Genomic DNA, 24,244 nt, shown 5'->3' on the forward strand with positions numbered 1-24,244 from the left:
GCACCAAGCCACGCTCGACGCGCTGAACGAGATCCGCGCAGATCTAGGGGAGATCCAACTGCAGATGGCGGGCGGCATCTCCAAGCCCACTCCAGCACCAACTGCGGCATCCACCCTGCCTCTCACGCCGCGCGACGGCGATGCTCGCCCAGATGGGCCCGGCGATGACAAACTGGACCGGGGGAAGGCTCATGACACCACCGGTGTTTATGTGCCTCCTCCGGCAAGAGGTGCGCAAATTATTCGTCCCTCCTCCACTACTATGGCTAGCGAAGCTCATCCCCACCGCCGCTATGATGATTTCGCACCCCACCACCGAGATCCTGATGCACACCACCACCGTTCGCTTCCCAAAATTTGATGGCGCATGTCCAAAATTATGGGAAGAATTTTGTTCTTGGCTGGTAGTAAGATTTGGCCGCGATCAGCATCAAGCCCTGTTGCGCCAATTATATCACATACAGCAAACCAGCACCGTCACTGACTATGTCGATAGATTCTCTGAACTGATCGACCAACTTTCTGTTCATGAAGCTAGCCTAGATGTGTTACATTACACTACTCGATTTATAGATGGACTTACACATTCAGTTCGTGCAGTTGTGGCTATACAAAAACCTGTCGACCTCGATACTGCCTACTCTCTCGCGTTGTTGCAGGAAGAGGTGGGTGAGGCGCCGAGGCATTATCAACATGCACATCGTCAACAACTGCAATTGCATGCTCCGCCACCTATGTTGGCGTTACCAGCACCAAGGCGGGCACTACCATTACCAGCCCCGCCAACTGGGACTTCCTCAGGGCAAACTGAACACAGACCTGCTGTTGATCAAAACCAGAAGCAAACAACGACAACTTCCACAGATGCCAAATGGATAGCATTGAGGAACTACAGGAGGGCTCGGGGGGAGTGTTTTACCTGTGGTGAGCGTTGGGGTAGAGATCATCAATGCAAAGGAACTGTCCAGCTACATGTGCTGCACGAAGTACTGGACCTCTTTCAAGCAGAGGCACCTAAATATGATACTGGAGCTGGTTCTTCCGATACTCAAGCTGAGCTTCATCTGATGATGACTGATACTGTAGTAAAGGATCCAAGCATGCTTACTTTCCAGTTAACTGGTGAAATACAAGGTCACCCAGTGCAGTTACTTGTGGATTCGGGTAGTACACATTCTTTCCTCAACAACAAGTTTATTCCTGTGCTCACTAATGTTACTGCACTGAAGAATGTGCTTAGAGTGAAAGTAGCAGATGGTGCACTAATGCAATGTGATCAAGGCGTGTTGCAATGTCACTGGTTATGTGATGGCCATGACTTCCAGTCAAATTTCAAGTTCCTTGCATTGGGTACTTATGATGGGATCCTTGGGTTGGACTGGCTAGCTTTGCACAGCCCCATGAATGTGGATTGGGAGGAGAGATGGATGTCTTTTGATCACAAGGGTCAGCATATTACATTACAGAGTCAGCAACCTGGACAGTTTGCCTGTACTGTAGTTGAACTCATGATGATGCACAATTCCCCTGATAGCGTTGTACAATTACCTGATGAAGTTAAGCAGATTCTGGAAAACTTCAAGACTGTATTTGCTGAACCTGTTGGTTTACCACCAAGACGTCTCTATGATCACTCTATACCGTTGATTGCTGGAGCACAACCGGTGAACAAGAAACCATACAGATATACACCTCAACTGAAGGATGAGATTGATAGGCAAATCCAAGAGATGCTAGACAGCGGTGTTATTCGTATCAGCAACAGTGCCTTTTCTTCTCCTATTATTCTGGTGCGCAAAAAGGATGGTCATTTGGGGATGTCCGGACAAAATTTGCGTTTGGGGGAGCTCCCGTTCCTAACCGCGTCCCCCAAACATGACCTCCAAATAAAAAAGCAAATGTAAAAATCGTGTCCGACGTCCCTGATAGAGCCTCTATACACAGGGACGCCGGACAATGTTTGGGGCATGTCCGGACCGAAGCGGCCTTTGGAGCACGTGCCTGGGAGAGGTTATGTGTCCGACGTCTCCCAAATCCATTCGGGGGATGCTTTGGGGGAACGCGACCGAAGATGCTCTTAGAAGATGAGGAGACTTGAACCCGGTGGACTGAGTGGAACCCTCTCTCACTAGCCACTACTCCCCACAGAGCTCCTCGTGCAAGCCCTTTACCCTTATCATCCCAGCAAGAATGCGATGTTTTGGGCAATTTAGGATTGCTTAATGGTCGTTGAAGGAGACCTACCAAGTTGACCGCTTTTCAAATTTTAGCAGTGTTTTTAATACGATTTCAACGATGTTAGGTTAGTCAGTTTGAGCACTTAAACACTTTCTGGCCTAAACCATTAGCAGCTTTGTTTTGCCTGTTTCTTCGAAGAAAAAGCATTAGCAACTATGACTCGTGGGCTATGTTGCAATCTTCTCGTCTGAAGCAGCATTCTGTTTCAGAACATTGTTTGCCTAATTGGAAGCGAAAGCATTAACTATCGAGTGCCGTGTTGGCCATGACTTAAACTAGGTCAAAGAAAAAGAGAAACGTGCATGCTTGGACCCAACCGCCCTGCACTAACTACTTACTAAGAGCATGTCTAGTAGAGCCCCTAAACCCCTAAATCTGTAAAAATAACCGCTTTTTTACAGTTTTTGACGAAAAAATCGCAAAGACTAGAGCCCCTAAAACTGTAAAACTGTAAAAAAATTCCCAGGTCGGACCTGGGAATCCCTTCTTGGCCTGTAGAAACGAGGGTTGGGCAATCCAACCCGTCCCCGACCTGTAAACGTCTCGGACACGCGCGGGAGGGACATTTCAGCTCGTTCCCTCTTCTCCCTCTTCCTCCCCCGATCCCGCCGCCGCCGCCGCCCTCCAGCCCCGCCGCCGCCGCCGCCCTCCGGCCCGCCTCCGCCGCGCCCCGCCTCCGCCCGCCCTCCGCCCGCCGGCCTCCGCCCGCCCCGGCCTCGCCTCCCGCCCGGCCTCGCCTCCGCCTCGCCGGCCTCCGCCCGCCCGGCCTCGCCTCCCGCCCTCCGGCCCGCCTCCGCCGCGCCCCGCCTCCGCCTCGCCTCGCCCTCCGCCCCGCCCGCCTCCGCCCCGCCCTCCACCCGCCCGGCCTCCGCCCCGCCCTCCGCCCGCCCGCCCTCCACCGCGCCCGGCCTCCGCCCGCCCCGCCCTCCGCCCGCCCGCCCTCCACCCGCCCGGCCTCCTCCCGCCGCGCCCCGCCTCCGCCCCGCCTCCGCCCCGCCCTCCTCCCGCCCGGCCCCGCCGCGCCCCTGCCCCGCCGCGCCCCGGCCTCCTCCGCCCAGGTATGTTCTTTTTTTTCTTCTTTTGTTTCATTTTTTTTGTTTCATTTTGTAGCACTAATTGATGGTTGATTTTTTTGCAGATGGAGATGAACAACAACGTTGTCATGGACTCGATGTCGGATTCGTCGGATTGGTCGACATCCGACGATTCCGACATTGATGAGTTGTTGCAAGACGATGATGTCGAGATGATGAGCCTCCTCGTCGAGGTGCAATCGTTTGAAGACCGCGCGAAGCTGATGGATCAGAGGAGAGGGTCGACGATGGGGCGAACCACCATCTACCGGAACCGCGCTCTCGGACACGAGCATTTGATGGAAGACTACTTCGCCGAGGTACCTACATACCCTCCTCGCCTCTTCCGCAGAAGGTACCGAATGCGCCGTAGTCTATTTGTGAAGATTGTCATCGACTGTGAGGCGGCCTCCACATATTTCAAGCGTCGTAGATCCGCCGCCGGTATCATGGGGTTTAGTGCATACCAGAAGATATCGGCGGCAATGCGGGTACTGGCCTATGGTGTACCTGCGGACTACACGGACGAGTATCTTCGCATTGGGCAAGATACAACCACGGAATCCGTCCGTAGATTTGCTAAGTTAGTTATCCGGTTGTATGGTGAGACATACCTTCGAGCACCAAACGAGGAAGATACAAAAAGATTGATGGAAACCAATGAAAAAAGGGATGGCCGGGGATGCTAGGTAGCCTTGATTGCATGCATTGGACATGGAAAAATTGCCCAAAGGCATGGCATGGAATGTATTGCGGTAAAAGCCGTGATGCTACCATTGTGCTTGAGGCCGTGGCATCGGAGGACACATGGATTTGGCATGCATTCTTTGGGTTGCCGGGAACACTCAATGATATAAATGTGCTCAATAGATCTCCTTTGTTTAAAAGATTAATTTCTGGAGATGCTCCAACTTGCAACTACACAGTCAATGGCAATGACTACTCAATGGGATACTATCTCACCGATGGCATTTATCCCGAATGGGCAACTCTTGTGAAGTCCATCAAGGAGAAAAATGGGGTGCCCTTGTCCAGAAAAGAGGCTCATTTCACAAGGGCACAAGAGGCAGCCCGCAAGGATATAGAGAGAGCTTTTGGTGTCTTGCAAGCAAGGTTTGCCATAGTTCGGGGTCCGGCTCGGTTTTGGGACAAAAAAACCTTGGTGGACATCATGAAGTGTTGTGTGATTCTACACAACATGATCCTAGAAGATGAGAGGGGGTTAAACTTGCCTTGTTTCTATGACAATGTTGGCACACGTGTGCAACCGGAAAGAAACCCTTCTCGTGTAGAAGCTTTTCTTCAAGCACATCGTGAGATTGAAGATGCAGCCACTCATGGTCGTCTCCGTGATGATCTAGTCGAGCACCAGTGGCATTTGGATGGGCAGCGCCGTGCCGCATGATTTACCTTTGTTCTATTTGATTCGAACAATTATTGTTGTATGGTCCAACATTGTTGTAACAATTTGAATGATTATTGTTTTATGTGCGCGAATGTACTATTTGGTGTTGTAATAAATAACTACAATGCTTATTGTTTTATGTGAAATGTGATGATATTTGTGATATGTGAAATGATGATATGTGATGAAATCTGTGATATGGCATATGACAGTTTTAGGGGTTGGGGTTGAGCCAAAGACTAGAACCCTCAAACTGCATTATTTAGGGGTTTAGGGGTTCTACTCTTTACCCCTGTTTTTCAACCTGTAAAAATGCACAAAAATGGCTATTTCCAACCTGTAAAACTGCTATAGAGGTTTGAGGGTTTAGGGGCTCTACTAGACATGCTCTAACTACCTCATTCAGACACATCCTTCCATCCCTCGATGGCATACACAAAAATTCCCCAAATTAACAAATCTATGTCCCTCACGTGCGCAATCCATGACCAACCTTTCTAGTTCCACATCTTGGAATGGCATAAATAAAACACCAAACATTAAGCCCTGCACTAGTAATTCATGGCAGCAATTAGTAACTACACCCTCCTGAACTCCTTGTCCACAAAACAAAATGCGTGACTTAAACACTAGGATGTGCGAGCTTGTGATGATTTTTGCACAGTTGGCAAAGTTTCGTAACTTATTGTGAAACATTTAACCTAGGCAATCAGCTAACATGTGCTTCTCATCTGCTATTGGGCGGCCTGGAAAGGCATTTGGTTTTTGGTTGATGTGTGTTGGTGAATTGTCACCCCCTTCATCCCTCTGTAGGTTTAGTGAGGTGGCTTCGAGTTTGATCCTTTGTATTGCTCTTATAAGGTGTTGTGAATAATCTAATAAAAAGTCGTGTGCATCCCTTGGATGCAGAAGCTGGGGCGATATTTTTCCCATTTCGAAAAAAAAGCTAACATGGAGGGAGCAGAAAGTCGTATTTTTAAGTTAAAAAAGACAAAAAAACATACATGTAGAGAATGGATACAGTATGTTATGCGTGTGTACTTTAAAACTTCAATATGGCCATTTTTAATCTATGAAAAAAATAACAAAATGATTCGGCCGCATACCAAGTTACGAAGTTTGTAACTTAAACGCAACATTTTGTGATCTTGTGATTTTTTGCATGGCTCGAAATTTTCCACTACTTCGTGTGAAAAATTTGCAAGACTAAGTTTCTACGCTATAACCATATGTGTAGTTTCTTTTCATAATTTTTTTAAGCTTAGAAATGCACGGTTTTAGTAACCATTTTCAAGATCAGGTTCATGCGTGGCTAGGTTTAAGCTGATGATTCTCGCGAAACATCACAAACCTAACGCGCGCTTTTAGGTGACAGTTTCTGAAGATTTCGTAGACGAAAGTTAGCAATCTGGTTTGTCATAACCAGAGCCGTGCACACAATGTCACATCGGAAACTTTTTCGTCCCTGATTTCTCTCCTTTGAGCGCATCATCAAAGTACAAAGGCCGTCTAGCTTGTGCAAGCAGGGACGGCAGATGAAGGGGATCGGAGCGGGCACCCGCCGCCCGGCAGGCCGGGCGCTCCCCATATTTAATGGCGTCACCACTTCCTCACGCCTCCAACGTCTTCTTGCATTCCGTCCCAACCCATTCCTTCTCCGTATCATCATCACACATACCATCACCCCGATCATGTATGTCACCTACTAGTAACGTGTTAGTGCAACCCCTCAGATCGATGTATCGAGCACTCGAGCTCTATATATTCCCCGCTAAGCTGATCAGCTCCCACCGTCTGCCAAACCCCTTGCTTGTGCGATCGCCAACCAGTTCATCGATCATCGATCCCTACGTCACAACTCACAACCTGACCCAAGTCTACGAGCTAGCTAGGAGGGCGCGCGCGGGGGGCGTCTATGGCGGGCAAGCGGCGGCTCCGCCACTACACCGTCGTCCTCCTCCTGCTCGCGGCCGTCGCCTCGGTGGCCGGCGGCGAGTTCATCACGTGGGAGGACCTGACCATGCCGGCCCTGGCGGCCGTGCCCCGAGGCACGCCGGTCGTCGAAGCAGGCGTCAAGTCATCGGCGTCGGCGCCGCGCCGCGGGGGTATGGTGGCCTTGAGCACGATCGTGGTGTCGCAGGACGGAACGGGGCACTCGCGGACCGTGCAAGGCGCCGTCGACATGGTGCCCGCCGGGAACACGCGGCGGGTCAAGATCCTCGTCAAGCCCGGCGTCTACAGGTGAACTGATCCGGCCATTCACTGGCGATTCCCCTCGATCTCTCGGAGTAACTGCCGTCAAGAGTTAATGGGGCCATTAAGTTACAGTGTGTGTGTGTTCCTCCGTCCTCCCTAGATTCTGGACAGACGACAGTTCTTCTGGACAGACAGTTCTACCACATAGCTTAGCTAGTTTGTGTTTGCAGCTAGTCATTCTCCACTTCCATCTTAGTGTCTGCAAACTGGAATATGCTTGCAGGCTACGAAATTTGCATGCTGCTTCTAGTTAGGTAGAATATCGCATTCTTTTTTATCACGTACTAGGAAATAATCCAGAAGAGGTTCAAAACTAGTACGAGCTAGCTCTCCTACATTTTGTTGAGCAATTAATATTTTTCATAGTGCTGCACGGTGCAAGTAACCACTGAACTAACGAGCTAGGTGGGACTTGGTGGGTGCAGGGAGAAGGTGACGGTACCGATCACGAAGCCGTTCGTGTCGCTCATCGGCATGGGGACCGGGCGCACGGTGATCACTTGGAATGCGCGGGCGTCGGACATCGACCCGTCGGGGCACCAGGTCGGCACCTTCCTGTCCGCCTCCGTCGCCGTCGAGGCCGACTACTTCTGCGCCAGCCACATCACCTTCGAGGTACGTTGGTTCTAGCTCTCCATGCTGAAGATCGCCGGCGATAAAGCTGTTCTTCCATCAGAACGTGATATGTACGCTGTGATCGGTGCAGAACTCGGCGCCGGCGGCGCCGCCGGGAGCGGTGGGGCAGCAGGCGGTGGCGCTGCGGCTGTCCGGCGATAAGACCATGCTGTACAGGTGCAGGATACTGGGGACCCAGGACACGCTGTTCGACAACATCGGGAGGCACTACCTGTTCAACTGCGACATCCAGGGCTCCATTGATTTCATTTTCGGGAACGCGAGGTCCCTGTACCAGGTACTAGGAGATTGTCCAAGATTTGATTTTGTTTGGCAAAACCCAACCGCAACCAAACATTTCTTTTTTTTTGTCTTTTTAGATACTGACCACACCCAACTTTTGTTCAGGAATTAGACGATGTTAGGCAGGGATTAGTTGTCCACGCTGCCCTATTAATTTGCTCCCATAGGCTACTATTTTGACGCTTATTTTAGCCTTGCCATCTTCATGTCCTTCCTCCCAAGGATCACAATAATTCTTTGTTGTTGTACTGTTGGGTTGCTGTCTCAAATTTCACAATTCAGGAATCCACCAACCCCTGCCATTGCATCCCGTTTCTTACAGCAAACACGGCTTTGACACTTGGTTCCCTCACTTTCTATGTGTCTAACATGTAGGCTAGCTCTGGTATCTACTCCCTCCGTCCACAAATAAGTGGACATCTAGCCCTAAACTTTGTCCACAAAAGAGTGTACTTCTATGCAATTTAATTGCTTCTCTCTCATCGCACGGAAATCAAACCCAATAATATTGACCATATGTTCTCCTTGTTTTCTACAAGCACTTAGCTCATTGGAGGTGAACTAATTAAAGAGGGGAGATGCATCTTCCCAATGCATTTTTTACTTCACTCCATAATGTATCTTGAAAATCGCGCACGTACACTTATTTGTGGACGGAGGGAGTAGTGTGGTACACAACTTGATTAGCAGTACTAGATAGCTACATTAGCCATCGACACCTCAGTAGAATCCATTGGGTAGCCAAGCATAATGCCCACAATGCTCTTGCATAAACCTGCGCTAAAACCTTCCGTGGCCACATTCTCTTCCTACTCGATGCACAACTGTCGCTGACCGAGAAATAATCAAGTTCTCAATGAACGCGATGTTACATGCCAATGCCATGCTACGTTTATCTTTTGATGTTGACATTGAACTGAAAGTCTGAAACTGACAAATGCATGCAATGCACGGACGCAGGGTTGCAGGCTGCACGCGGTGGCGACGAGCTACGGCGCGATCGCGGCGTCGCAGCGGAGCTCGCCGTCGGAGGAGTCGGGGTTCTCGTTCGTGGGGTGCCGGCTCACCGGCTCCGGCATGCTCTACCTGGGCCGGGCGTGGGGGAAGTATGCCCGTGTGGTGTACTCCTACTGCGACCTCAGCGGCATCGTCGTGCCCCAGGGCTGGAGCGACTGGGGCGACCACACCAGGACCAAGTATTGTCACACTTCACCCTTCTCCTTGAGCTACTACCACTACCAAGTACGGGCAATTAGTTGGTTGCCCGATTGATTGGTGAAATGAAATCCATGGGAAAGTGACGCGTGTGGTGTGTGTGTTTTGCGCAGGACGGTGCTGTTCGGGGAGTACAACTGCAAGGGTCCGGGGGCGAGCTCACGGCAGAGGGTGCCGTGGTCGCGGGCGCTCACCTACGACGAGGCGCGCCCCTTCCTCGGACGGGACTTCATCAATGGCGAGCAGTGGCTCAGATTGTAGACGACGACACTGTAACCTACCTAAAGAGAATCTTCCATTCTCCAATTCATTCAGATTGCTTTGTCTCTTCACTTCACTGCAGATAATGTAACCACCTAGTTGACATGTACTAGTACGGCCATGTATGTAACGGACCTGTCACGTCCATATATGTAGCAACATGAGATCTGTTGGTCCTGTGAAAAAAAAAGAGATCGTTTCCCAAACCATAGTAGTCATTGGGGAGGAGAGGTGTCCTAAGACCTTTGCGTGGCTTGAACTTCAAAACCGTGTTTGGACGACAGATCGTCTACAAAAGAGGGGTTGCCCAAATTATGGAAATTGTGAACTTTACAACCAAGTGCAAGAATCGGCTGCGCATCTACTACTTCATTGCCTGTTCACTCGACGCATTTGGGAAAGCTTGAAGTCATGGCTCGGTCTTCTTCACATTCAACCCCAAGATTGGACCGCTCTTCACTCTATCAAAGAATGGTGGCGGGATGTGATCCAAAAAAAGAAGCAAACATAGAAATGCCCTAGCCTCCTTAGCAATGCTTGTTTCATGAGAGATTTGGAAGGAACGGAATGCTCGCGTCTTTAGGAATATTTCATCAACCCCAAACATGCTTGTTCATGGAAATCAAAGAGGAGGTCTCTTTGTCGAGCATTGCCGATGCGAAAGCACTTTGCAATATGATGCTGCGAGAGTAGGACTTTGTTGTCTAGATTGATGCTTTACCAAGTTTGGTTTGTAAGACCTCTAAAACTTCCCCTTAACAATGAAAATGGCAAATCTTTTGCTTTTTTTTAAAAAAAATCATTTTTTAAGAATTTTAGTTGATGTTGTTGAGGGCAGAGTAGGGCGTGTCAATCATGGCCGCCAAGGGTTTGCATGGATGAAGGAACAGGGCATTCAGGCAATGCATCATGCCGCATGGTCATGCCAGAGACACCAGGCCTAGCATAACGGAAAATGATCATGGCATGGCATCGGCACCCAGTACGAGTTTACTTCAGGGTTCAGGATGCCATAAATAGGTTTTGCACATCTTGGGACGGGATATCCCACTCATTCTGAAACTACTTCCGAACAACATGCTGCAGCTGCAGTTGATAGGACGGTCACCAGAATGGATCATGCCATCCAACTGCTAACATCATTGCACAGCTTAAATGCAGACCAACAACGGCCACTCATCTGGCACAAGGAAACCAGGATAAGAATGTTCTCAAACAGATGGACAGCTTATGCAACCGAGGATTAACTTGAAGCAAAAGACCAATCAGATCATACCGCTATACAATACGACTGCCAAGGGCACTGTTTGATCTGCAATCCATATATCTGGGGACAGATACGAGACAAACTAGTAGGAGCAAAATACACAAGCTAGGTAAAATATGTGTAAGAGATGTGGTGAAGTCGGCAAACTCTACTATCCGCGACCTAGTAGTAAAACCCCACCACTGGGGTTAATTACCATATCTATAGCTATGTACATCGAGTCCAATGAAGTATGAGCTTCCCAAACTTCACAACTTGCTGACATCTACATCTACACCTACTTCCCCTTCACAGTCTTGTTCATCATCATCATCATCATCCCTAGGCCGCTTCCCTAATACTGTTTGCTTCTCATCCTCCGCAGAAGCAGAGGCCCTATCAGTCAAACTGAATACTTCGTCACGGCAGTGCTGTTCAGAGCCATCATCCCTTGGCTGCTTCCCTAGTAATGTTTCCTTCTCATCCTCTACAGGAGTAGCTGCCTTATTTGTCAAACTAAATACTTCATCCTTGCAGCGCTGTTCAGAATCATCGCCATCCCTAGGTCGCTTTCGTAATATTTTTTGCTCCTCATCATCTAAAGCAGACTTCTTATCAGTGAACACTTGCCCATTGCGGTTTTGTTCCACAGCAACATCCCTAGGCCGCTTCCCTAATACCGTGTGCCTTTCATCCTCTACAGCTGCAGAAGCCGTATCAGTTAAACTAAATACTTCATCGTAGCAGTGCTCTTCAGCATCATCATCATCCCTAGGTCGCTTTTGTAATACCTTTTGCTCCTCCTCATCTAAAGCAGGCCCCTTATCAGTGAACACTTGCCCATTGCAGTTTTGTTCCACAGCATCATCCCTTGGCCTCTTCCCTAATATCGGTTGCTGTTCATCCTCTACAGCTGCAGAAGCCGCATCAGTGAAACTAACCTCAGTTCGCGTATCAGCCATAGTTTCTTCACCGTTGCAGTCATCTTCAGCATCATTGCACCTCGGCTGCTTCTGCAATATTGTTTGCTTCTCATCATCCTCTATAGAAGCAGAGGCCTTGTCATTCAAACTAACCTCGGTTTGTGCATCAACCCCTGTCTGTTTATCGCCAGTGGAGTTTGTTTGCAAAGCAGTGGCCTCTTTGTCAGATATTGCAGAATTAGAGTCCAAACCACCAGTGGATTTCACATTATCAGGTTGCTTAGTTTGCACACGAACCGAAGGTATTCTTGACAGCACGTCTGGCTTCCTTTCTATATGTACCCAGTGGCTCTTGACCCAATCTTTTGAAATTCTTGTGTCATTTAGCTGGCATACACGAAAAAAGTTTTCACCTGGAACAATAATATAACTGTGTCAGGCCCTTCCTTTTGTTCAAACTTGCAAAAGTAACCTGAAGAAATGCAGAAAACATAGGGGACATATAGCAGAAAATTATATCACATGGAGTAAAAGAATAACATTGTTTTCTCCGTCTATTGAATTGCTTCCTCACATTTGCAAGCAATTCTACGAGATAATATAGATAATGGTGAATCATGATATGACTTTGGAAATTCAATCTTTTTGGAATTTACATACTGATTTATACCTTAACACTGAAGTAAAGTATTGTTGATCTAAATGCAATGGAGTGCCTCAAGTTTTATGGTTATCCAACGAAAAACAGTAATGAGACTCGACACAACACAGTGCAATCGTCATGACTCGCTCAATGCCAGAGAACTGCCGTAGAATATCACAAGACTCTAAACTGGATGTTTGCGTACCACACCGATGTATTATACCCCTCTCTTTTCAGAAAGAGATGAGGTTTTACACATTGACACGGTCACCAAACGGTAACTTTGACTATCACTTTTTGCGTGCATATCTCAGTAAAAAATTATGAAAATTTATACAATGATAACATTTTACGCTACAAAATCTAATCATATTATTTCCATCTAAGAAATTTAATATCTATTATATATCACTACTCAAAGTTCCAAAAGTCTGAACAAGCGCTTTCTAGTAAGTTATGTATTTACAAACAGAGATAGTATATAAAACTTGCAACATGTTCTTTTCAGGTTACAACAGTAACATTTTTGCAAATCGCAAATTTATTGGACTCCCACTGCCATACCAGCACCATGGTCGAAAAAACACAATACACTACCTTTGAGATTTACATAAGATATTTTTCTCAATATTATATGCAGCGCACTTTTTTTTTAGCATTAACAGTAGGGAAGATCCCTACTGCGCCATTTTCATTATATAAAGAACATTTACAACGTTCAGAGAAAGAATAAAAGTGTCCTTATGGTGCTGATACACCGTAACATGGAGAAAACTTTAGAAAAAGTGTGGCACCAGTATTAGGGGTAACGAGAAAATATCCCTTTTCGGGTTTATAGTAACATGATTATGCATACATCATACCGTATTTCATAATAGATTAAAACTGAAGAGAATGAATGGAGTATAAAAGTTGAAAATGGATTTTTGACAGATATAGTATGACACAGTACATCCATAAATCACATCATGTTTCCAACAACTGGGGGATCTAGCCTAGCAGAAAACAGCACTTTTTGCCTGAACCATTTAGATTTTATTCTCTTGTGTATTACACCAACATTCTTCTTGGTACGACAGCTGATGGAGCCATCTTCTTGGTGTTAGCCTTGCTAGCTAGCTCACAGGTAGTGTAGTGTGTGGGAAGTGGTCTGGTTTTGTGATGCTGCCAAAAGCTTCATGCAGCTTGTATTGCATAGTGCTATTTATAGGATACAGGCTAGGTACAACATGTAGATTTCTAAAGCCTTCTAGAGCTTTCTACTGCTATCCTTTTATAGCTATCTACTAGTAGAGTTATCCAGAGTGTTCTACTGGCTAAGACTTACATATGTAATGTACTCCTAGAACATACTAGAACATACCAGCACCTACAGTACTACTAGAAGGTACTAGCTAACTCCTGAGCAAGAATTACTCTAACAATTCTCCCCCTAATCCTTGCTCTTCATGCTTGACTTGATTTGGACCATTCCAATTCTAGCTCTCAGCTCCTGAAACTTCACTCGCCCAAGTGATTTTGTCAAAATATCAGCGAGCTGATTTGAAGTATTGATGAAGCTGGCGTTGATGCTTCCATCTTCCAAGCAGCCTCTAATGAAGTGGTACCGAATATCGATATGTTTGCTGCGCTCATGGAAGACTGGATTTTTGGCTAATGCCAGGGCAGACTTGTTGTCCACCATTAGCTCAACTGTCTCGGCTTTTCTTCCTTGAAGTTCTCCAAGAAGTCGAGCCAGCCAAATACCTTGAGTTGCTGCAGTTGTGGCCGCGACATATTCTGCCTCGCATGAAGACAGAGCAACCACCCTTTGCTTGAGAGATTGCCAACTCACCAAGCAGTTGCCGAGGAAGAACAGATTGCCGCTCGTGCTCTTCCTAGTGTCAATGTCACCGGCTAGGTCGCTGTCGCTGTAACCAATTAGATGTGCATCCTTTGTCTTCCGTCGGTAGTGAAGACCATAGTGGGTCGTGCCAGCGACGTAGCGAAGAATTCTCTTCACCGCCATCATATGCTCCTTCGTGGGTCGTTCCATGAAATGACTGACGAACCCAACAGCAAATGCCAGGTCTGGCCTGGTGTGGACGAGGTAGCGTAGGCTGCCAACGATTTGTCGGTACTTCGTAGCATCCACCTCTTTTGTTGTACTTTCACGGCTAAGCTTGAGCCGCTCCTCCATTGGAGTGTGTGCTGGATTGCATCCTTCCATTCCACCCAGCTGTAGGATGCGCGAGGCATAGTGTGCTTGACATAGGCTGATGCCATCGCCGTGCTGCTGGACTTCAATTCCGAGATAGAATGACAACAATCCAAGGTCACTCATTTGGAATTTTGTCTTCATCTCGGCCTTGAAACTCTCAATTGCTCCCTTGGACGAACCTGTGATGATCAGATCATCCACATATACTCCAATGAGCAAGATTGCGTCACCCGTGATGCGCCGGTAGATTGCGTGCTCGTGCTCGCTCTGCTTGAAACCCATTTCTTTGAGCGTGGAGTCGAGCTTCGCATTCCATGCCCGCGGAGCTTGCCGCAAACCATAGAGGGCCTTGCGCAGCCGTAGGACTTTTCCTTCTTCTCCGGTGACGACGAAACCCGGTGGCTGCTTCACATAGACCTCCTCCTTCAGTTCTCCATTGAGGAAGGCTGATTTTACGTCCATGTGGTGGACGGGCCACCCCTCCTGGGCAGCCAAAGCAAGCAGCAGCCGGATTGATTCCATGCGAGCGACGGGAGCAAAGACTTCATCAAAGTCTATGCCGGCTTGCTGGACGAAGCCACGAGCGACCAACCGTGCTTTGTGTTTGATGACTTCGCCGGCTTCATTTTTCTTCAACTTATAGACCCATTTGAGGCCTATTGGTTGATGCCCGTGTGGCAGGTCAACAAGCTCCCATGTGTTGTTTCGCTCCACTGCTTCAATTTCCTCGCGCATGGCTGCCTGCCATGCCTTGTCGCGCTCGGCCTGCGAATGAGCACGGCTCCCCGTGCTGGCCAAGTGTAGCTCGAGTCGAGGTTGCGCGGTACGAGCCCAGGCACTGGTTCGTCTCCAATCAGGTTTTCGACCCTGCGATAGCGAACCGGTGTGTCTCCATGCGCAGCATCCAGTCGGTCATCATCATCTGCTAGTGGCGTGACGAAAACCGGGGTTGATGCGGTTGCAACACTTGTTGCTGGAGCTGATGGAGGTGTTGGTGGGGCGTTGGTTGAGGCACCTTGAGCCCCACGTCTCGAAGACAGAGATCTGTCCCCCGCTGAACTGGACACCTGGCTAGGCAGTCTTGTGGCATGACAGCTGATATACTCCACGTCAAAGTTGCTGCTGGGGATTTCGCCGCCATCTGCTGCCCAATCCCAACCTCGCTCTTCATCAAAGATGACATCACGAGCGATGCGAACACGCCTTGTGGCTGGGTCCAACAGTCTGTATGCCTTTACTCCATCCTCATAGCCAATGAAGACAGCGGGAGAGCTGCGGTCATCGAGCTTGCGTAGGTTCCCCTGTTCCTTGACATATGCCAAGCACCCAAAGGTGCGAAGGTAGTGGACAGCCGGCTTGCGGCCATGCCACGCCTCGTAAGGAGTCTTTCCTGTGAGGGCTTTGGTGGGAGCTCGGTTTAGGAGGAAGACAGCAGTGCTGACCGCCTCCCCCCAAAATTCAGCTGGCATACTCCTCTGTTTCAGCAAAGAACGTGCCATTGCCACCACTGTTTGGTTCCGCCTCTCGACGACGCCATTCTGCTGTGGGGCGTATGGCGCGGAGAAGTGGCGCTCGATTCCGTCATCAGCGCAATAGGATGCAAAATCTGTTGAGGTGAACTCACCGCCGTTGTCCGTGCGGAACACACGCAGTTTGCGTCCGCTTTGAGCTTCTGCTGCTGCCTGAACTCTTTTGATGGCATCTGCTGCATCATTCTTGGCTGCCAGGAGCATCACCCACATGTAGCGAGTGGCGTCATCCACCAACAGCAAGAAGTAGCGCCGGCCTCCAGGTGTCGCCGGCGAAATGGGACCGCAGATGTCGCCGTGGACAAGCTCAAGTGGCTCCTGTGCACGATACCTTGCTTGCCGAGGGAACGGGCTGCGGCGATGCTTCGTGATGACGCATGTGTCGCAGAACTGCTCCACGTGTTCCAGCCGTGGCAGCCCACATGCCATGGCGAGGCGTCCCATCTTCTCCAAAGCATCAAAGTTGAGATGCCCAAATCGCTCATGCCAGCGCCAAGCAATATCATCGCGGCGGGCAGAGAGACAAATTGGCCGCGCAATCTCAAGATGGAGGAGATAGAGGCGATTCCGGCCGCGTGTGACCCGAACAAGGAGTCGTCCTTGCTGATCCCATATGCGAAGCACACCTCTCCTGATCAGCACGCATGCGTCGCTCTCGTCAAGTTGACCAATGCTGATGATCGAGTTCTTCAGGCGTGGGATGTAGTAGACGCCGCTGAGAGCCTTGTGTTCACCATTTCTGCCTGCAAAGATGTTGGTGCCCATGCCCTTGATTTCCACGACCGAGCCATCGCCGAATTTGACAGTGCCGGTGATTGTACGGTTAATTTCAGCAAAGGCGTCTCGATGGCCCGTCATGTGATTTGTAGCGCCGGTGTCGAGGTACCAGCCCTCGATTCGTTCTTCGTCGCTGCTCGTCCCAAGGTAAGCTTTTGCCTTCGGCTCGTCGATGTGAAGAGGAACATGCTCTGGAGCTGTGATGGTGCTATCCTGCACCACAATGGCCTGGGCTGGAGCAACATTCTGCTGCACCACCATGGCAGCTGGAGCTTCACTTTTCTCCACCGGCATGGCTGGAGCTGGAGTAGTGCTTTGTTGCACCACCATGGCTGGTGCAGACCTGCGCCATGAGGAGTGCAGGCTCCTCATCATCTTCCTCTGCTTCGGCCAGGTATGCCCTGTTTCTCCGGGGTTGCCTGCAATCCTTGGCCCAATGGCCGCGACGGCCGCAGTTGTGGCATGTGTCATCTCGCGGGCCGTCCCTAGCCGCTGCACGATCGTCGTTGCCTTCTCCAACCTTCTTACGTGGTGGCCGTCGTTGTCGCTGTCCGCTGCTGCGTGCAGGCCTGGAGGAGCTGCCTCCTTGGCGCCCCTTCATCCTCTCTAGCCATTGCTCCTCAGTGAGTAGGAGCTTGCCCTGCTCACGCGCCGGCTCAGGCGACTCGAGACGATCCTCAGCTGCCTTCAACCGGCCGGTGACTTCCTCCAATGACATATCAGAAGTGTCAAGGAGGGTCTCGATCGCAAGGGCTATCTGCGACAGCCTTGGCGGCACAACCCGCAAAAACTTCTCGACGACTTGAGTTTCGTCGATTGGTGCTCCGAGCGTGGCGAGGCTTGTGACGAGGTTCGTAAGTCGTAGCGCGAAATCATCAACAGACTCCCCGTCGCGGAATGAGATCATCTCAAATTCCTTCTTTAGCTGCTGCACCTTGCCCTTCCGCATGCGATCTGAACCGACGCGCATGGCTCGAATCGCCTCCCACGCCTCCTTCGCTGTCCGCTTGACGGCTAGTCCAGCCATCATTTCTGGTGGCACCGCTTGCAAGATGGCCTCCAGCGCCATTCGATCTTCCTGGTAGTCGTCGGCGCCGAGCTCAATTGCATCCCAGATGCCCCGAGCCTGCAGCTTCACCTTCATGAGGAGGCTCCATTCGGTGTAGTTCGTCCGCGTCAGCATCGGGTAACTGCCACCGCCGACGTCCTTCACGACTCGCTCGACCACAACCTCGCGCCTTCCTGCTTCACGGTAGCGCGGTCGTCTTGGTGGTGGTGAAGGGGAACGGCGCCGTGGCTGGCGAGGCGGACTGCCAGCAACACCTCCAACTGGAGCTGACACCATCTCTCAGGATCCTATCTTCACCAAGGCTCTATCTTCACCAAGGCTCTGATACCAATTGTTAGCCTTGCTAGCTAGCTCACAGGTAGTGTAGTGTGTGGGAAGTGGTCTGGTTTTGTGATGCTGCCAAAAGCTTCATGCAGCTTGTATTGCATAGTGCTATTTATAGGATACAGGCTAGGTACAACATGTAGCCTTCTAGAGCTTTCTACTGCTATCCTTTTATAGCTATCTACTAGTAGAGTTATCCAGAGTGTTCTACTGGCTAAGACTTACATATGTAATGTACTCCTAGAACATACTAGAACATACCAGCACCTACAGTACTACTAGAAGGTACTAGCTAACTCCTAAGCAAGAATTACTCTAACACTTGGTACGACAGCTGATGGAGAGATATAGGGAGCAAAAGAAGGACCTTCATATGGTGTTCATTGATTTGGAGAAGGCCTATGATAAGATACCTCGGAATGTCATGTGGTGGGCCTTGGAGAAACACAAAGTCCCAATAAAGTACATTACCCTCATCAAGGATATGTATGATAATGTTGTGACAAGAGTTCGAACAAGTGATGGCGACACTGATGACTTTCCAATTAGCATAGGGCTACACCAAGGGTCAGCTTTGAGCCCTTATCTTTTTGATTTGGTGATGGATGAGGTTACAAGGGATATACAAGGAGATATCCCATGGTGTATGCTCTTTGCGGATGATGTGGTGCTAGTCGATGATAGTCGAACGGGGGTTAATAGAAAGTTAGAGTTGTGGAGGCGAACTCTAGAATCGAAAGGTTTTAGGCTTAGTAGAACTAAAACTGAATACATGAGGTGCAGTTTCAGTTCTACTAGGCACGACGAGGGAGAGGTTAGCCTTGATGGGCAGGTGGTACCGAAGAGAGATACTTTTCGATATTTGGGGTCCATGTTGCAGAACGATGGCGACATCGATGAAGATGTGGGCCACCGAATCAAGGCTGGTTGGATGAAGTGGCGCCAAGCTTCTGGCGTACTCTGTGACAAGAGAGTGCCACAAAAGCTAAAAGGCAGGTTTTATAGGACAGCTATCCGACCTGCGATGTTGTATGGCGCGGAGTGTTGGCCAACAAAGAGACGACATATCCAACAGTTAAGTGGAGATGCGCATGTTGAGATGGATATGTGGCCACACAAGAAAGGATCGGGTACGGAATGACGTTATACGGGAGAGAGTTGAGGTAGCACCGATTGAAGAGAAGCTGATCCAACATCGTCTCAGATGGTTTGGACATATCCAACGGAGGCCTCAGGAAGCGCCAGTGCATAGCGGACGGATAAAGCGTGCTGATAATGTTAAGAGGGGTCGTGGTAGACCAAACTTGACATGGGAGGAGTCCGTTAAGAGAGACCTGAAGGTTTGGAATATCGACAAAGATTTAGCCATGGACAGGGGTGCGTGGAAGTTAGCTATCCACGTTCCGGAACCATGACTTGGCTTCGAGATCTTATGGGTTTCAACTCTAGCCTACCCCAACTTGTTTGGGACTGAAAGGCTTCGTTGTTTTTGTTGTTGTTGTTGTTGTTGTTGTTGTTGTGTATTACACCAACATTCTATCAAGACAAAATTAAGCATGGGAAAACATCATTTCAGTAAGAAAAGGCACCTGGGAAATATATTTGCAGACTATCAGATGAACTGGAATCTGCACTGATGACAATTCCTTCCCACCAGCCGCTGAACTGCCAGACATCAACAGCACTTCCAGGTAAAAGAGCAGTGTCATCAACCAAAGTATTTTGTTGAGGACGTGGCCTGATTCTGAGCCTGCCTGGGCATCTTAGTCCAAGTTTATCAGGAAGAGCCAATGTAGAGGCAGGTACACGCTCCTACACAGCAGAATAAGAGAAGTTCAACTGACACGGCAAGAAAGAACCTCATCCGTGCTATCAAAATATACACTTATGCAGGAAAAACAGAATAAATTGCAATATTAGGGAAAATAGAAGGAGTAACAAGATGCCAAATATTGTGATAAATTTTCCCTTCAAATACAAATCCAACTTAATGGTCATACTAAGATAAGTTAGTCATACCTCCAGTCTACCACAATCATCAGCATTTTGGAGATCATCATATTGAATCTTCAGTTTGTTATGACTAGTACATGGCTTCAGAACTGTACACCTGAACCAGCAGCCTACAATGCCGCTGTCCTGAGACAAGACCTCTATCTTGTCGCCAACACTGTAGGTTGGCACATGCTGATTCTGGGGGCCTATAAACTTAACTGAGATATGTTTTCCAGGAGATTGCTTATTATTTAGGTTCTGATAAGATGGTATAGAATCTGCTTGTGGGCCTCGGCAGATTTTGGTACCCAAACATTTTGAATAAAGCCTCTCAAACTCCTTCGAAAACTTGGTCTTCCCAGGTGAGCAATGTTTGACTACCCTTATGATATCAGATCCATCCTTTTCTTTCTCAGGTGAAACTTTCAACGACAAAACAGCAGCTTGACTAAAATATCCACGCAATGTTCTCAAGTCAAAGTGCTTAAATTTATTTTTGCTGTACTGACGAAAGCAGAAACGCATCCCCACCAAAGAACAATTTGGCAATGTGTCCAGACATTTTTCATAATGCTCGGGGGTTAAAACTGTTGCAATATCATCGACACACTCAACACTGATTACTTGAGAATAAGAAGTGATGAAAACTTCACAAGGATGAGGAGCAGGAGGAGGTATAGCACAAGCAAATTCCTGGTTCTGGTGAAACCAACGCACTTTAACCTTCTTAAGTCCCTTCTTATCTTCATACATATCCTCCAAGTATGCGAGATAGCGATTTTCCTCCTCCGACATGACAAGTGCAAAAGAGTGGGTCTGCCAAATTAGACATCATACACAATTAAATAATGATCCAGAAGCTGAGTTTACAGAGAGTCCATAAAAAAACTTACAGATATTGTGGTTCCATTACGACAAAAGGCTTGATAGTGCTGAAGCTGCTTGCTACAGGTCCAGAACGGACCAGACCACATAATATCCGAACTGCAAGTTTTTCCCTAACAACGTAATTGAAAAATTATCAACATGTTTGCAAAAGATGTAGAGAAACCATATGCAAAGTTACAAATGATTGCATACCAGATTGTGACACACAAAGCTACCAGTTTCACTGTATCCATCTAATCCAACATCATTGCCCATACGAGGTCCAAATTTTGAAAAATCTGGAATGAACAAGCTATCAGATATTAATATCACTGAGGCACAAAAATAATACAGGTGTTGATCATACAAGTTATATACTTATATGTCGAACATGAATGGCCAGACAGGTAATCGAAACATTATGCGTAAGAAATGCAGCCAGGAAAAGAATAACTGCAAAGAACGTGAAGAAGCTCAGAAGGTCCATCTCCTTCCCATGGGATCATATACAAAGAAGCGATTTTCCCAATTAGCATTCTGGCATACTTATTAAATATATGAGAATATAGTGAGACAGTAATTTTTTTTTTTGCCAAGACAGAGGGAGTTCTATTACTAAAATTGTTTACAGCTTGAAGCCTTGGACTTTGCTACTAAATGTATATTTTTTTCTTTGAAACTATCCAATCGAGCTCGCACTCCTATGGCCTTTTCATTCCATCCAGCAATATGGCATTTTTATACTACGGTGGGAAAAGGACACATAATTGATCTTATCCAGCCCATTGTCACTCCTACCACCAACAAGTTGAATAGAAAGCATAGGTGGTTTATATCTTCAGCAGCAAATAAATGAAGATAACTGATAAGAATATAACTGAATCTTAACTAGTATGAAGATGCTTGTGGCCACGGGAGTCATCTCAAGTGTGGTGGTGCAGGCCGAGCTTTGGTAATCAAGGGCTGATGAAGACATCTTGGAGCGGGTTAAAGCTCTCATCAGTTCCCAGGTGTCCTTGGTGAAGCACTTGGTATTCTTAGTGGTTGTCAGTTACTGAAGTGAATTGTACTTTGCTAAGCTGCTAGGTTGCCGAGTACTTCCTGTTATCACTATAATACTTCTCTTGCAAATTGGAGTCTGTGTCATTCTACAAGGCCTCTTTGTCTGGCTTTCTAATCAAGGTTCGACCATGGTTATTTTTTCTCTAAATAAACAAGGGTATGTTTATGCCCAAAACCTACCCTACTGAATTCTCGGTCCTGACCAAAACATTGTACCTTATTTGGATGGTTTCCAAGTTTCCTGGCACGCCCTTGCCTCTAGGGATGTGCAAAATGAACTAGCCTAAACCGTCTAAACTGTGAAACCATATTTTCACAATCATGGACAGGCAAAACCTTGATAAAAAAATCCATCACATCCTAGTGAACTAACCACAAAGATGTTCCGCAGTTCTTTCCTGAAGGCATTATTAGAACTAGATGAGTTTGCTACGTTAAATCTTAGTGCTGTTTAAAAATCGTTCCTGGTAACTGGTACTGGTATGATTATGCAGTACACACATACTAAAAATGTGTGTAAAATTTTCCCTGCTTCCACAATTTTGAATTTTCCCTACTCAGGGGCGTTTATTGCCAGTTTCTAAGATACACAGCCCCGTGACTTACTGCACAATCTTGTATTCATGTATGTATGGTTGTTCATGCTTTAATGAAGAGGTCTCCGATTTTGCCAAACCGTAAAAGCAAGGAATGGGCATGCCTACTTGTCCCCCTTCCTAGTTGTAAAATCACGGTTGAATGGACTCATGGGAATGTCTGTAGAGTGCAATAGAAACCATGTTATCGCATATCACATCTTACCAATCATCCAACAGACTATCAAGTGGTCATCCAAAGGTTTATGCTAATGAATGTTACCGCAATTCAGTTTGAGATAAAATTTGAGCAGAGGACCTCAACTATGCCGTTTAGGTCTTTTTAATTTGTATATTACAGACGGACATGCCCTTTAAAGGTTTGAACATGCCTGATTGTGTCAATCTCAAAACAAGCTTCTCTAGTGAGGACTGATGTAGCAAAACTATGCAAGTTATAATTTATAGAAAAATATCAATGCCGAGATAAATAATTGTGGCTAAGTTTCTAGGTTTCAGAAACACTACACAGCATAGCATTTTAACTTGAAGAAACAACAATAACAGATGGTATCAGCCGAATTCATGTACTAGTACCAAATGTTTAGAAACAGAGGAGATGGGAGTTACTTGATGTGAGGGTCTTGGCCGGAAGGAAAGACTCGAGCCAATCCACCACCTCACGGCGTGAGCGCCACTTGCGGGCGAACATCCCCTGGCCATCAGCACCGCCGGAACCCTCGGGCCCATGGAAGTCCTCCGACACGACGTAGAGCATGTGGCGCAGGCTCCGCTCCTTGCCGACGACCGCAAGGTGGGGCACGCCCGCGGCGTCCTCCAGGTAGTAATGCACGACGCGGCTGCCCTTCTCCTGCGAGAGGAACTCCTCCCTCCACCTCACGAACTCCGGGCCGTCGTCCTCCCTCGCCATCCTTGCAGGACGCGCGCGCGCGCCCGGAGACAAAAGAAGGGGCCTTTGGCGGCAGGGAAAGCGGGAATTGCGCGGGGAGCTTCAGATTAGCGAGGGAAAGTGGGGGTTGGGGAAGGGCGGCGGCCGGGGATTCGTTGCAATCCCCGGGGGAGGAGGATGTGTGGGGCTTCAAGGGGACTTGGGGGCGGTTCTGGCAGGCCAAATCGGCTTGAATCGGAAGGGGTTCAGGCAGACCAAGAAGCCTTCCATGGAACCAGGGGCAGCCGCCGGCGGGTTCTTGGGCTGGTTTGCCCACCAGAAACTGTCAAAAAAAAATCCAAGAAAGATGGCGGCGGCGGCGTTGTCGGAGGAGCGGCAGCAGGGAGGCGGAGTGCGTGGAAGAACAGCCCTCCCGAGAAGGCGGGGGCGGCGGAGGAGGAGCGAGAAGGGAGGTGGGAGGGGAGGGGAGGCGGACAGGTGGGAAGGAGGAGGGTGAGGGAGGGTGGGTGCTTGAAAGAGGAATCTACTGTGTTCCCCCGTCTCTTTTTCTCTGTCCCGCATCTCGCGTGGTTTTCCTTGGGGCTGAACACGAAAAGTGCTTGGGTTTTTCCCTGGTCTGGTAAAACTTAGAAGAAAAAACAAGGTCAAAAACAGCGTGACATGACACTTTTTTTTTCCAAATTTCACCAATCTATTAAAAATCATCAAGTAGTAGTACAGAGAAGAATAAAAATTACAAATAGGTCTTTAGACCACCT

At 48.2% G+C, this 24,244-nt stretch overlaps 2 protein-coding genes across 3 annotated transcripts; one reads left to right on the forward strand and one right to left on the reverse strand.

Annotated features, from left to right (window-relative positions):
* The first annotated feature begins 6,246 nt into the window (after window positions 1–6,246).
* Window positions 6,247–9,572, forward strand: LOC127322870 (pectinesterase QRT1). The gene is made up of 5 exons (XM_051351289.2): window positions 6,247–6,957; window positions 7,398–7,587; window positions 7,679–7,885; window positions 8,851–9,086; window positions 9,219–9,572. Exons 1-5 carry the CDS (start codon window positions 6,632–6,634, stop codon window positions 9,364–9,366), a joined length of 1,107 nt encoding a protein of 368 aa, XP_051207249.1. The 5' UTR covers window positions 6,247–6,631; the 3' UTR covers window positions 9,367–9,572.
* Window positions 9,573–10,594: 1,022 nt separating this feature from the next.
* On the reverse strand, window positions 10,595–24,003 carry LOC127322817 (uncharacterized). Of its 2 annotated transcripts, none has more exons than XM_051351225.2 (6): window positions 23,207–24,003; window positions 21,153–21,238; window positions 20,966–21,070; window positions 20,097–20,888; window positions 19,667–19,889; window positions 10,595–11,948 (listed from the first exon to the last, which is right to left on the reverse strand). In XM_051351225.2, exons 1-6 carry the CDS (start codon window positions 23,505–23,507, stop codon window positions 10,882–10,884), a joined length of 2,574 nt encoding a protein of 857 aa, XP_051207185.1. In that variant the 5' UTR covers window positions 23,508–24,003; the 3' UTR covers window positions 10,595–10,881. The 2 variants fall into 2 exon arrangements, with proteins under 2 accessions (XP_051207185.1, XP_051207186.1); XM_051351226.2 differs by lacking the exon at window positions 23,207–24,003 and adding an exon at window positions 21,829–22,301.
* Window positions 24,004–24,244: the final 241 nt, after the last annotated feature.

Source organism: Lolium perenne, chromosome 2 (genome assembly GCF_019359855.2).
Source record: "Lolium perenne isolate Kyuss_39 chromosome 2, Kyuss_2.0, whole genome shotgun sequence".
Classification (NCBI taxonomy): domain Eukaryota; kingdom Viridiplantae; phylum Streptophyta; class Magnoliopsida; order Poales; family Poaceae; genus Lolium; species Lolium perenne.

Excerpts from the sequence above, each read along its gene's own strand:
- LOC127322817 (XM_051351225.2), bottom strand. The coding sequence starts at position 23,507 with ATGGCGAGGGAGGACGACGGCCCGGAGTTCGTGAGGTGGAGGGAGGAG. Across the intron at positions 21,239-23,206 it reads GGCCAAGACCCTCACATCAA|ATTTTTCAAAATTTGGACCT; the intron begins GTAACTCCCATC and ends TGTTCATTCCAG. Across the intron at positions 19,890-20,096 it reads ATGATTGTGGTAGACTGGAG|GAGCGTGTACCTGCCTCTAC; the intron begins GTATGACTAACT and ends TCTGCTGTGTAG.
- LOC127322870 (XM_051351289.2), top strand. The coding sequence starts at position 6,632 with ATGGCGGGCAAGCGGCGGCTCCGCCACTACACCGTCGTCCTCCTCCTG. Across the intron at positions 7,886-8,850 it reads ACGCGAGGTCCCTGTACCAG|GGTTGCAGGCTGCACGCGGT; the intron begins GTACTAGGAGAT and ends GCACGGACGCAG. Across the intron at positions 9,087-9,218 it reads GGCGACCACACCAGGACCAA|GACGGTGCTGTTCGGGGAGT; the intron begins GTATTGTCACAC and ends TGTTTTGCGCAG.